The sequence below is a fragment of the Myxine glutinosa genome, chromosome 8 (assembly GCF_964187855.1).
Source record: "Myxine glutinosa chromosome 8, kmMyxGlut1.1, whole genome shotgun sequence".
Classification (NCBI taxonomy): Eukaryota; Metazoa; Chordata; class Myxini; order Myxiniformes; family Myxinidae; genus Myxine; species Myxine glutinosa.
Window position 1 is genome coordinate 151454923 of NC_136268.1, and position 14994 is coordinate 151469916.

Below are 14994 nucleotides of genomic sequence, written 5' to 3' on the forward strand. Positions count from 1 at the left end.
GCAGATCTTGTGCGACCTGTAGGAATATTTGGGGGACAGAGCACAGAGAGAGCTGGGGGTGCAAGGCCGGAGAGGAGTCGGTAGAAGACAGAAAGACCACCTACCTGCCTGCGGTGAGTGAATGAAAGGCCCTCAGAGATAGCTTCATCGCGGGAGATTCCAATAATTCTGAAAGCTTTGGTTTCAACAGCGTGAAGCCGAGCTAGGTGTGAGGCAGGAGCACCGGCCCATAGGGGAGAACAGTATTCCATTGAGCTGCGGATGAAAGCCTTGTATGTGGTGAGGAGCTCAGGTGTGCCGAGGAAGGACTTCGCACGACGGAGGATGCCCAGTCGGCGACTGGCTTTGGAGGCCAGCTTGGAAATGTGGTTTTCCCAAGAAAGATCATGGCAGATAGTGAGACCCAAAAGCTTGAGCGACAGAACTTCTTGGAGAGGATTGTTGAGAAAGTAGATGGGAGGGTTGTCCAGTCGATTTTTTCGGAGAGACATAGTAAGAGTGTGAGATTTGTCAGGATTGAAAGACATGTTCCACTTGTTTGACCAGTCTGTGATTTTGTCCAAGTCTTCAGAGAGTGAGGAGGCTGCAGACTGCCGATCTGAGGGAAGAGGAATGGAGCGGCAGAGAGTGGAGTCATCAGCAAAGAGATAGAGGGGATTTTCAAGAGAGTCAGAGAGATCATTGATGAAGACCAGAAAAAGCACAGGGCCCAGAACACTGCCTTGGGGAACTCCAGCCTGAACAGGAAGAGGAGATGAGAGAACCCCATTCAGGGCCACACGTTGACGACGACTAGAGAGGAAGTCAGCCAGCCATGCGTGGAGATTTCCATGGATACCAAAGGAGGAGAGTTTGGTGAGCAGAGTGGGGTGCCAGACCGTATTGAAGGCACGTGATATGTCGAGGGAGACAGCTCTAATTTCCTGTTTGGCATTGAGGACCTCCATCCATTGTTGAGACAGCAGAAGCAGCATGTCCAGAGTAGAGTGACCTGGTCTGAAACCAAATTGATGCTCAGAGATCAAGCCATTGGAGAAGAGGAAAGATTTCATATCCGAAGCAATGATGGATTCCATGACTTTGCTGATAATTGGGAGAAGGCTGATTGGTCTGTAGTTGCTAGGATCTGTTTTTGCACCTTTTTTGTGCAAAGCGGTGATGTTGGCTGATTTCCAAGCAGATGGCAGTTGACCTTGAGCAAAAGAGAGGGTGAAGAGAACAGAGAGAGGGTGAGATAGAGCGGCAGAGCAGGATTTTATGACCCGTGGGCTGATGCCGTCGGGTCCAGTTGCAGAATCAGAGTCGAGGGTTGACAGAAACTTTTCCACCTTGTCAGGAGGAAAGGACACGGAGTCCAGGAGCAGCTGGGTACGACTGGGTATGGTGGGTACAGAGAGGGATCGGTTTGGGACACAAGATTTAGAGGCAAACACAGAGTTGAGGCATTCAGCTTTTTCACGTGCGGAGTCAGCTGTGTAGCCGTTTGAGATAAGGGAGGGGATGGAGGGGGAACAAACACCAGAAACGGATTTGACCAGACACCACCAGGATTTGGAAGAGGGAGACAGATAAGAGAGTTCGGTCTTGAGAACGGAGAGATATTGTTTCCTGGCTCTCCTGAGGGTGGACACACACTTGTTTCGGGCTTTGTGAAAGGAAATGAGATTTCCTTCCGTTGGATTTGCTTTCCAGGAGACTAAGGCAAGTTGTTTCTGGGCAACAGCCTCACCACAAGATTCCGTGTACCATGGACGGGAGGAAGGGTATGACAACTGAAGACGAGATGGGATAAATCTGTGCATGAGGGAGAGCAATTTACTTTGGAAGAATTCCCAGGATGAGTTGATGTCAGAGGTGGTAGAGATGGGAGACCAGTCCAGATGATTGATGGCTGCTTGAAGACCGTGCCAGTTGGCCTGAGTGAAATGCCAGACTCGTCAACGCTGAGCAGGCTCCCTGAGAATGGTCAGAGAGATGTCCACTTTAACAAGGACATGATCAGATGATCCGATTGGTGCAGAATAAGAGCAGCAGACATTTTCAGGGAAGTTAGTCATAACCAAGTCCAGAAGAGAAGATGCTCCGTTGACTGGATCCGGGTCGGGAAATTGACAGATTGTGTCAGTCCCAGTGAGTCGCAGAAGTCCTTTGCTGAGGAGCCATGGCTGGTGAGGGAGGTACCCACACCCAGCCAACTGGCATGATGACAGTTGAAATCACCACATATGAGGAAGAGAGAGTTGGGATGAGTAGATAGAAGTTTGTCCATATTATCAGACAGCGAGATGTAGATGGAGTCATCACTGTTTGGTGGACGGTACAACACACATATGAACAAGAGGTGGGAGCGAAGAGGAAGCCGTAGCCAGAGGTATTCCTGGGGGTGAGGTGGAGAGAGTACAGTGCAGGGCGAGTGAGGAAGAGAGTTTTTGATAAAGATAGCAACCCCACCTCCAGGACGAGGCTCAGGTCTATCATACCGGTGGAGGGAGTAACCCGGGAGAGATACTAAGGAATCAGAGACATCATGAAGGAGGAAAGTTTCTGTTAAGCAGATCACGTCTGGTTTGACAGAAGCAACCTGTATGGAGAGATCAGTTAAGTTTGAACGAAGGCCCCGGATGTTTGAGGTCCATACCGTTAATGAAGAGGAAGGGGGAGCATCGGATACAGAACAGGGGGGAGGAGGGGCAGGGTAAGATGTGGAAGAGGTGGAAGAGGTAGGGAGAGCTGTTGCAGGTGTGTCAGAGATTTCAGAATAGCTCGGAGAAAGGGAAGGATGGGGCGGACAAAAGGTTTGATGGTGATTGGGTGAGGCACAATGAGGTGTTATTTGAGGAGGGGGCAGAGCGAGGCAGAAGGTTGGGGGAGATGGAGGTGAGAGTTGGAAGGGGGAAGAAGCGGGGAGGACGCTTTGAGGAGGGGGAGTGAGAGGGGGGAAATTGAGAAGAAATGAGGGTGGGGAGATTTGAAGGGGAGGGGCGAGGGGGGAGTTTGGGAGGGAAGGGACAAGGGGAGGGATTTGAAAGGGATGGGATATGGGGGAGATTGGGAGGGGAGGGGTGAGGGAGGTGTCTAGGAGGGGAGGGGAGGGGTGAGGGGGAGTCTTGGAGGGGAGGTGTGAGGGGGTAGTTTAGGAGGGAGGGGGCAAGGGGGGAGATTTGAAAGGGATGGGTGATGGGGAGGATTAGGAGGGGAGGGGGAAGATTTGAAAGGGATGGGTGATGGGGAATATTTGGAGGGGAGGGGTTATGGGGAAGATTTGGAGGGGAGGGGTTATGGGGAAGATTTGGAGGGGAGGGGTGAGATTTGATTTTAGAAAGTGTACGATGAATGGGAAACGAACATTTATTGCAAAATGAGTTTCTTGTGACCTTCGAGTCAAAAATACGTTTAAGGACGCTGGATGGAGGATGGAGTGCAGGAGAGTTTAGGGAATGTAGAAAAAAGGCACTATAGGAGATGGATATTTTTTTTTGGGATGAATAGATTTGGTGAGCAAGTCGAAAGCAGCCTTTTAAAGAAGAAGAATAAAAGGGTGTTATAATATATGACGGAATACATAACTTGAGGGGAAAGTGTAAACATTGAAGGTTAATAACAGTGAAAACTATCTGGGGAAATGGGGGAGAAACACGTGGTTGAAGAACGAACGAACGAATAAGAATGAATAAACGAATGAGAACAGAGAAATAAATGTTTTTTTTTTTTGTTTTTTTTGAGTTGAGATTTACAAAAGGAAGAGGGCTATGGGGTGAAAAGACTGGGAAAACAGAGAACGAAAGTTATTGGATCACAAACGACGGACCGCTGAGAGAAAAACAAAGCCTCAAGGTTGTACAGTGTACACTGTACAAGGCCTCAAGACACGACACGAATTAACACGATTTTCAATACAGGTATGAAAGATTTGCACCGAAAATCTTCCTCGGGACACAATTATACGTACGTACACACCATAAAATAAATACAGTTATAACGAAAATACAAATGGGAACAATTACTTAACTTCGATTTCAAATCGCTCGCGACGCGGCAAAGGCCTTACTCGCGACGCGGCAAACAGACGATTAATTAATGCAAATTAGAAGAAGCAAAACCTAACGTCAAAAAACAATTCCCAATCAGTAAAAATACCACCTTAACATACCTGGGAATTCGTCTTTTTAACGACAATACCTTATCTTTGTGTTTTGAGAGGAGTCCAAGGGAGATATCGCCTTCTCCTGACGCTCCCGATGCTTTGCGTTTGTGATGTTCATCATAACTTTCTTCTAGCACACGATGTTGGGCATCCAGAGCTTGCAGTTCAGCCTTGCATAGATGATCGATGATGCCCGCGCCATATGAATCACCAACAACATTCACCGATGTTCGGATGCGGTCCCTTAAAATGGATGAAAGAAGTGCATTAAGTCATGAACAATTCCATACATGACACAAAAGTGCACATTACAGTGATTAATTAGTATTGAGGAAAGACTAGCTCCACTCCTCCATATGCATCCTCAATATTATTTGGGATTGTTCCTTGGCCAACATGGTGCTATAAAAAAAACAGCATAAGAAAGAGCAAGGGTACAATGGAGTTGTGGAGGGGGTCTAGTAGATGGGTGACAAGGTGGGATGGGGAGATTGTGAGTCGACAAAGGAGATCAGGGGTCGAAGATCTCATGGAAAAGATCCATTTTGATGTGTTTTGAAAATGAATATTACAATGGATTGGTGAAGTTGTCCAATGGCAGATACCTGAGTTGATAACGTGGGGCTTATTGTTCTATCTATGGTAGAGGCTCTCACAGAAATTGTTTCAAACAGAAATAGATAAACATATCTTCATACAACAATAGCCCAAACTACACCTTGGTGTCGTAAATCAATATTAATCATATGGGTGGGTAGACCAGGCCAGATGTCCATCACTCAACATCCCCCACAGCTAAGGTTTGCTTTGATATAATGGGATATTGGACAGTATGGAATATGGGACTTTCAAATTGTCGTAATCCGTCCCAGAATGCTCAACACGCATGTGCTGAAGCCTCAAGCAACAGTGGTTATTGGAGCAGGGAAGTTATATCGTGCGTGCCAGATAATGATTGTGACCTAAAATGACTCACAAAGCTTCTAAAAGAAGCCAAAAATGCTTGGAAATGTACCTGAGAGAAAGGTGTGCGTCTCTGCACGACAAAAGATTTGGAGAACATTCTGACTAACTCACCCAAAAAGCTAAGATCTTCAGCCCGTATGCAGCAACTCCCAACAATTTAGGTTCGTTTTTATGCCTGTGGATGGGCTTGTTCTACCCAAACCCCCAGATCATCTCTGTCAGTGAGTGGACTTTGAACTTTGCGGGATTACCTCATGTGAACATGGCAGGCTTGATAATTTATTTCATGGATGTCTACAATTGGAAAGACAATGCCGTAATTCCCAACATTCAGGCAGACCTCCCAGTGAGACACCGTATCTGGGTTGGGTGCTTCTTAACACTGATGCGCAGGCCATATCTTGGGCTGGTCAATGCACAGGGTAAGATTTAAATTATATTTACTATTAATCATGTTGGGGAGGAGAGTGGGAGGAAGGCTAAGAGCTGTGAGTGCTGTTATATATATATATATATATATATATATATATATATATATATATATATATATATATATATATATATATATATTGTGTTACGGTTTTTAGAACCTTCACTAGTAAATTTTAGTAAATGCATCCCTTATAAATGTTCCCCTGTAAATATCCCCATCAATTGGCTTGTTACAGATCGCACCCTAGTTAGTCCATGTACAACACGTAGCGAACCATAGGACCTCTCAGTAGTTATCTCATTATTGTGTGTTTCAGTTCAGGACCTTCCGTTTCCGGTCTTGCTGGCGACGGTTCGTTTTTTCGCAGGTCTCCACGCTCTCCATCGAAATCGAAGTTAAGTCATTGTTCCAATTTGTATTTTCGTTATAACTGTATTTCTTTTATGGTGTATGTACGTTTATTGTCCCGTCAAAGATTTTCGGTGCAAATCTTTCATACCTGTATTGAAAATCGCGTTAATTCGTGTCGTCTCGAGGTCTTGTACAGTGTACACTGTACAACCTTGAGGCTTTGTTTTTCTCTCAGCGCCTGTCGTTTGTGATCCAATAACTTTCGTTCTCTGTTTTCGCAGTCTTTCCACCCCAAAGCCTACTTCCTTATGTAAATCTCAACTCAAAAAAAACAAAAAAAAAAGACTACCTTCTCTGTGCTCATTCGTTTATTCATTCTTATTCGTTCGTTCGTTCTTCGACCACGTGTTTCTCCCCCATTTCCCCAGATAGATTGTCAAATTTCAATTCGTTATTTTATCGTCCATGTGATATTGTTTGATTATAGTTAGTTTTGGTTTGAATTTCCTGTAACTCGTAATTAATTAATCGTTTTCTGCCCTTGTGTGTGGCCTTGTAGTTGTACCCCCGTCGGTGTTTTGTTAATTTAAGTGTGTTTTGCTTGGCTCTTGGTTTTTTCCCTTCTACCCCGAACATAATACTGTCTAACGTTCTAATTCCCCACCCCCCCCCCCCAAACAAAACAAAAAAAAAAAACACATTTATTTTCTTTTCTCCACGTGTACTGTTGTCTCATCCTGTATTTTCTGTCCAGGTGTGCTGTTCGCCCCACCCCCATTATCTCCTTGCCATCCACCGTTTGCCCTGTTCACGTGACTCGTGGTGGTCCCTCTCGGCTCTCCCCCCGTTGGTATTTTTGTGCATATAAGATTGTTCATAGTTCTGTTTAAATATTTTTAAATATGTTAAACCTTTCCCCTTCTGTTTTTTATTCAGTGGTATATTACAACACGCTGTTTTTCTTCCTATTTAAAAGGCTTTTCTCAATTTCCTCTCCAACTCATTCCACTTCAAAAAAAAGAAATTCAATATCTTATACGTCTCCCTCACTACATGGTCTAAATTCACATTCATTCCATCCCTCCGCCATCATCCTGAACCGGATTGCTAACTTGAAAATCACAACAAACCCAATTTGTTATCAATGTTCGTCTTTCATTAATCATCCACTTTCTAAACTCCCCTCTTGCCCATCCCATCCAAATCCCCCCCCTTGCACCTACACTCCGAAACTTCCCCCTTGCCCCTCCACTCTTAAACTCCCCCCTTGCCCCTCCACTCCTGAACTCCCCCCTTGCCCTTCCCCTCCTAAACTTCCCCTTTGCCCCTCCCCTCCTAATCCCCCCCCTTGCCCCTCCACTCCTGATCTCCCCCCTTTCCCCTTCCCTCCAAAACTCCCCCCTTGCCCCTCCCCTCCTAAACTCCCCCCTCACTCCTCCCCTTCAAAACTCCCCCCCAATCCCTCCCATTCAATTCTCCCCCCATACCATTCCTCTCCAATTCTCTCTCCTCCACCCTCCTCCTCCAAGCTGCCTCCTCCCCACTTCGTCTCCCTTCTATCTCATACCTCCACCCCCCCAAACCTTCTACTTTCCTCTGCCCCCCCTCAAACAACCCCTCACTGTGCCGCATCCCTTCACCAGCAAACCTTTCATCCTCCTCATCCTTCCCTTTCTTGGAACTCTTCTGCAACATCTGAAACACTATCAACTGCTCTCCCTACCTCCCCCTCTCATCCTTCATCTTACCCTACTCCTCCCCTCCCCTGTCCTGTACCCGATGCTCCCCCTCTCTCTTCATTAACGGTATGGACCTCAAACATCCGGGGCCTTCGCTCAAACCTGACTGATCTCTCCATACAGGTTGCTTCTGACAATCCAGACTTGATCTGCTTAACAGAGACTTTCCTCCTTCAAGATGTCTCTGATTCCTTAATATCTCTTCCTGGTTACTCCCTCCTCCGGTATGATAGACCTGAGCCTCGGCCTGGTGGTGGGGTGGCTATCTTTGTCAAAAACTCTCTTCCTCACTCTCCTTGCACTGCTCTCTTTCCTCCTCACCCGCAGGAGTACATCTGGTTACGGCTTCCTCTCCGCTCCCACCTTTTGTTCATATGTGTTCTGTACCGTCCCCCCAAACAGTGATGACTCCATCTACATTTCAATGTCTGACAACATGGACCAACTTCTATCCACTCATCCCAACTCTCTCTTCCTCATATGTGGTGACTTCAACTGTCATCATGCCACCTGGTTGGGTGTGGGTTCCTCTCTCACTAGTCATGGCACCTCAGCAAAGGACTTCTGTGACTCACTGGGATTGACACAATCTGTCAATTTCCCGACCCGGATCTCAGCCAATGGAGTATCTTCTCTTCTAGACTTGGTTATGACAAACTTCCCTGCTAATGTCTGCTGCTCTTCTTCTGCTCCAATCGGTTCTTCTGATCATGTGCTTGTCAAAGTGGACATCTCTCTGGCCATTCTCAGAGAGCCTCCTCAGCGTCGACGAGTCTGGCATTTCACTCAGGCCGACTGGGACGGTCTTCAAGCAGCCATCAATCGTCTGGATTGGTCTCCCATCTCCACTGCCTCTGACATCAATTCTTCCTGGGAATTCTTCCAAAGCAAAACTGATCTCTCTCTCATGCACAGATTTATCCCATCTCGCCTTCAATTGTCTTACCCTTCCTCCCGTCCATGGTACACTGAATCTTGTGGTGAGGCAGTTGCCCTGAAACAACTTGCCTTTGCCTCTTGGAAGGCTAATCCAACTGAAGGAAATCTCAGTTCCTTCCACCAAGCTCGGAACAAGTGTGTGTCTACCCTCAGGAGTGCCAGGAAGCACTATCTCTCCTCACTCAAGAATGAACTCTCAAACCTGTCTCCTTCCTCCAAATCCTGGTGGCGTCTGGTCAAATCCGTTTCTGGTGTTTGTTCCCCCCTCCATCCCCTCCCTTACCTCAAATGGCCACACAGTTGACATCGCACGTGACAAAGCCGAATGCCTCAACTCTGTGTTCGCCTCGAAAATCCTTAGTCCCAAACCCATCTCTCTCTGTTCCCACCTTTCCCAGTCGAACCCAAATGCTCCTGGACTCTGTGTCCTTCTCTCCTGACAAGGTGGAGGAGTTTTTGTCAAACCTCGACTCTGATTCTGCAACTGGACCAGACGGCATCAGCCCACGGGTCCTAAAATCCTGCTCTGCCGCTCTATCTCACCCTCTCTCTGTTCTTTTCACCCTATCTTTTTGCTCAAGGTCATCTGCCAGCATCCTGGAAATCAGCTAACATTACCGCTTTACACAAAAAAGGTGCAAAAAACAGATCCTTGCAAACTACAGACCAATCAGCCTGCTCCCAATTATCAGCAAAGTCATGGAATCCATCATTGCTTCGGATATGAAATCTTTCCTCTTCTCCAATGGCTTGATCTCTGATCATCAATTTGGTTTCAGACCAGGTCACTCTACTCTGGACATGCTGCTTCTGCTGTCTCAACAATGGATGGAGGTCCTGAATGCCAAACAGGAAATCAGAGCTGTCTCCCTTGACATATCAAGGGCCTTTGATATGGTCTGGCACCCAGCTCTGCTCACCAAACTCTCCTCCTATGGTATCCATGGAAATCTCCATGCATGGCTTGCGGACTTCCTCTCTGGTCGTAGTCAACGTGTGGCCCTGAATGGATTTCTCTCATCTCCCCTTCCTGTTCAGGCTGGAGTTCCCCAAGGAAGTGTGCTGGGCCCTGTGCTTTTTCTGGTCTTTATCAATGATCTCTCTGACTCTCTGGAAAATCCTCTCTATCTCTTTGCTGATGACTCCACTCTCTGCCGCTCCATTCCTCTTCCCTCAGATAGGCAGTCTGCAGCCTCCTCACTCTCTGAAGACCTGGACAAAATCACAGACTGGTCAAACAAGTGGAACATGTCTTTCAATCCTGCCAAATCTCACTCTCTTACTATGTCTCTCCGAAAAGATCGACTGGACAACCCTCCCATCTACTTTCTCAACAATCCTCTCCAAGAAGTTCTGTCACTCAAGCTTTTGGGTCTCACTATCTGCCATGATCTTTCTTGGGAAAACCACATTTCCAAGCTGGCCTCCAAAGCCAGTCGCCGACTGGGCATCCTCCGTCGTGCGAAGTCCTTCCTCGGCACACCTGAGCTCCTCACCACATACAAGGCTTTCATCCGCAGCTCAATGGAATACTGTTCTCCCCTATGGGCTGGTGCTCCTGCCTCACACCTGGCTCGGCTTCACGCTGTTGAATCCAAAGCTTTCAAAATCATTGGAATCTCCCGCGATGAAGCTATCTCTGAGGGCCTTTCACTCACTCACCGCAGGCAGGTAGGTGGTCTTTCTGTCTTCTACCGACTCCTCTCCGGCCTTGCTCCCCCAGCTCTCTCCGTGCTCTGTCCCCCAAATATTCCTACAGGTCGCACAAGATCTGCCAGCAACCCTCTGATGGTTAAACTGCCGAAATCTCGGCTCTCTGCTCACCTTCACTCTTTCATTCCTCTTTTCTCCCGCCTGTGGAACAAACTCCCACACTCCCTTCAATCCCTCTCCTCCCTCCAGGTCTTTAAAACAGCTGTTCACCACCATCTCTTATCTTCCCCCATCCATAACCTTGATCTTTTCTACCCCCACTAATTCACCCCAGATCCACCTTATTTGAAATTCCAACTTATTTCCTGGAAATCCTGGCAGTGTCCATATGTTTATACCTCTCCCACCCCCCCCCCTTCACATGCCTCCCCCCCTTCACATGCCTCCCCCCTTCACATGCCTCCCCCCCAAAGCCCTCTCCCTCCCACAGATCTCTCGATGTCTCCATGTCTCTCGGTCCCTGCTCTCAAATGTTGTGTTTGTGTCCTTCCCCCTCTCTCCCCATCTTGTCTACCGCTCCCGATGTTATTTGTTTTATGTGTCTGTTTGTCTTTCTGTGTGATTAATTTTCGCTCTTTCACGAGCCTCGATCTTGTATACAAAAAAAAAAAAAGAAAGAAAGAAAAGGACCTATTCCCAATAGTTGAATCTGCGTTGCATTAATCAAATAAGGTAGGCCCCTTTCAATTTCCCCAATCGCCTCACCCACGTCTCCGCAAAATGACGGTCGAGCAGCGTTCGCTGCCCCTTATCTTGGTTCGTTTGATTGCCCCAAGCCGTCATTAGCCATGCGGTCAAGCCGAGGAAGAAGGGGGCGGAGCCGCCAGATCACGGGCGTGGCACGCCGACGCACCACCCGAGGCGTGGCCAGCGAGCCCCCACCAGCCAACCAGGGCTGACAAAAGACCATCGCGGGCATGGCTCCATGAAGCGCGATTGATTGCAACGCGTAATATAAGGACGAGCGCGAAGCCTTTTTTTACGAAGAAGGCAGAGAGAGACGTGATCCAGAGTCGGTGAGAAGGCACGGTTGGGAGATGAACGAGGAATGAACAAGGGAGAGACGCGTAAGAAGACGGAGCATCCCAATCCCATCGCTGTATGCAACGTCCGCTCGCGGTGAACGATACGCGCTCGCTGCCTGCCAGGGTTTCCCGCCACGACGCAAGTCGACTCCTGGAGCCGGACCTCGACGCCCACCGTCTGCCTGGGCCTTCTCAGCCCTTCTTCCAGTCATTCCTGCCTGCTATTCCCCTTTCGTGTAAGTCTGTTTGTCCGTCCTGCTTGTTGTCCTGGGGAATAATATAAGACTGCTTAAGGCTGCCCTGTGTCTTCTTCGTCTTCTTCTTCTGTATATTACTTTCATTCCTCTTTGGTTTCTTTGGTTTTGTATATAATTAATAAATGTCTGGTATTCCTTACTTTGGTTTCTTCTTTCCCCCAATCGCTTTAGTCCCTTCTTTCGATTGAGTACCTGGGGCACGATTTGGCCAACGCTCAGGATCGGGTTAGTCAATTGCTAACGGCTCGAATCGCGGATTGCTAAACCGCTCGGCAAATACCATCTTGTCCGTGGTTCGAGCGGTACTTGTCTCCCTGTTTTGCGGAGGGATTGGTAAAGGTATTCGGGAGAACACCTTGACCAATAACCCTGATCAATTCCACCCTGCAGAAGAGTGTTACAAGTACCAGGACCAGAGACAGCCAGCTTAACAGGCCAAGGGGATTAACCCACCCTTGCTAAGGGGAGTGCCGTCTCTGAGATCCGTAACAATTACTGATCCGCAAATCCCATTCCTGACACCAATTGTTACGGATCTTAGAGACGGCACTCCCCTTAGCAAGGGGGGGGGGGGGTTAATCCCCTTGGCCTGTTAAGCTGGCCGTCTCTGGTCCTGGTACTTGTAACGCTCTTCTGCGGGGTGGAATTGATCAGGGTTATTGGTCAAGGTGTTCTCCCGAATACCTTTACCAATCCCTCCGCAAAACAGGGAGACAAGTACCGCTCGAACCACGGACAAGATGGTATTTGCCGAGCGGTTTAGCGATCCGCGATTCGAGCCATTAGCAATTGACTCACCCGATCCCGAGCGTTGGCCAAATCGTGCCACAGGTACTCAATCGAAAGAAGGGACTAAAGCGATCGGGGGAAAGAAGAAACCAAAGTAAGGAATACCAGACATTTATTAATTATATACAAAACCAAAGAAACCAAAGAAGAAACGAAAGTAATATACAGAAGAAGAAGACACAGGGCAGCCTTAAGCAGTCTTATATTATTCCCCAGGACAACAAGCAGGACGGACAAACAGACTTACACGAAAGGGGAATAGCAGGCAGGAATGACTGGAAGAAGGGCTGAGAAGGCCCAAGCAGATGGTGGGCGTCGAGGTTCGGCTCCAGGAGTCGACTCGCGTCGTGGCGGGAAACCCTGGCAGGCAGCGAGCGCGTATCGTTCACCGTGAGCGGACATTGCATACAGCGATGGGATTGGGATGCTCCGTCTTCTTACGCGTCTCTCCCTTGTTCATTCCTCGTTCATCTCCCAACCGTGCCTTCTCACCGAATCTGGATCACGTCTCTCTCTGCCTTCTTCGAAAAAGGATTCGCGCTCGTCCTTATATTACGCGTGTTGCAATCAATCGCGCTTCATGGAGCCACGCCCGCGATGGTCTTTTGTCAGCCCTGGTTGGCTGGTGGGGGCTCGCTGGTGGGTAGTGCGGCGGCGTGCCACGCCCGTGATCTGGTAGCTCCGCCCCCTTCTTCCTCGGCTTGACCGCATGGCTAATGGCGGCTTGGGGCAATCAAACGAACCAAGACAAGGGGCAGCGAACGCTGCTCGACCGTCACTTTGCGGAGACGTGGGTGAGGCGATTGGGGACATTGAAAGGGGCCTATCATATTTGATTAATGCAACGCAGATTCAACTTTTGGGAACAGGTCCTTAGCTGAAACACACAATAATGAGATAACTACTGAGAGGTCCTATGGTTCGCTACGTGTTGTACATGGACTAACTAGGGTGCGATCTTTAACAAGCCAATTGATGGGGATATTTACAGGGGAACATTTATAAGGGATGCATTTACTAAATTTTACTGGTGAAGGTTCTAAAAACCATAACAATAAATATATATATATAAATATTGTTTGGTTCTGGGGCCACAACAGAAATTATACTAGATTTTTGCATCTATTGGTAAAAGGAGAAGCATTTTTTCGTGTGTGTGTGTGTGTGTGTGTGTGTGTGTGTGTGTGTGTGTGTGTGTGTGTGTGTGTGTGTGTGTGTGTGTGTTATATCCACTGCTGCTGCTTGGTTGTGCCGACAGGAAAATGTATGAATGCAACACCTCTAATAAATCCATAGAGATTTCTCGTATTTCCTATATTTCCATGAGTCCAATTTGCATTCGGGAACAGAACAATTGTTAACCATTTTTAAATTGCCACTCTTTCATCTAAATGCTGAAAATTATGTTTAAAAGACAATTTGAATTACACATTCCATGCTAGTAATGGCAGGTTAAAAGTGCCCCGGCTAGCGTGAGTCGCTGTAAACACACACACACACACACACACACACACACACACACACACACACACACACACACACACACACACACACACACACACACACACACACACACACACACACACACACACACCATGCGCAAAAGGCCTCGTCAGCATTCATACATAGTTTTGAAAGTCCCGTATAGTGCTCGAGTGGAGATGGTCTAAAATTGTGGTCTCACTTTCCAACTTCAGGCTGTTATGTAAGACAGGGGGCATGGCACAACAGCTACAAATATTAGAGGGTCAGGTGTATGTTAACATGAATATCTTTAGAGATAGTTGATCAATTTACAATATTAAGGCATCATTGAATTTATTGTAAAATTTGATTTAGAAAAATGTACAATGTAGTCATATACAGTAAAATAAGAAGTCAAACAAAAGGTCATACAATGTTTCGTTTTCTGATAATTCTGCTTGTTCACCTCTTACATGGACACACCTTGTTCTTATATTAACTTTATGTAGTTTGTATAGTTGGATGACCGAGAGACAGCATACAACACTTTTTATTTTCTTTGTATACAATGTCTCGGCTCATGGAGGAGCCAGAACATAAAAGAGATCAGGATGTAACAGAACTAAAGGAGCGGGAAGGACACACCAACAGCAGGGATGAAGGACAAAATAGAGAGAGACAAATAAGGAATGTGAAGAAGAATAAGTGGTAAGGGAGGACGCACGAGGTGGACAAAATGGATGCAGATGTAAAGTCTCAGGAAGGAGAAACTACAAACCTGGAAAGAGGTGGGCTTTATGACAGTTAATGAGGGTAAAAAAGATAATGGTTGGCGATGGGTGATGATCTGAGATGTTGAAGAATAGCTTTCGGAGTTTCACCAGAAGGGGTTTACTGGCATTCTGTGTGGGCTCTGCTGCAAAATCCTGGGGGAAACAGAGCACGGAAAGAGCCCAAGGTGCCAGACCAGGAAGGAGGCGGTAGAAGAGAGAGATAGTACCGGTATGTATGTGATGCAAAAGTGATCGCAGGACATTCCAATTATCTTTAAAGCCTTGGTTTCCATGGCATTAAGCTGAGCAAGGTGTGAGACAGGGAGTCAGACCAGAGGGGATATCAGTACTCCATCAAGCTGGAGATGAAGGCCTTTCATGTGGATAGAAGTTGAGGTGTG

At 47.3% G+C, this 14994-nt stretch overlaps 1 protein-coding gene across 1 annotated transcript in view; it reads right to left on the reverse strand.

Annotated features, from left to right (window-relative positions):
* SLC1A2 (solute carrier family 1 member 2) overlaps positions 1-14994 on the reverse strand; it is a 192731-nt gene that overhangs the window by 7628 nt on the left and 170109 nt on the right. The window contains 1 exon segment of the mRNA XM_068125411.2: positions 4180-4387. Coding sequence (XP_067981512.2) covers positions 4180-4387 — 208 coding nt within the window.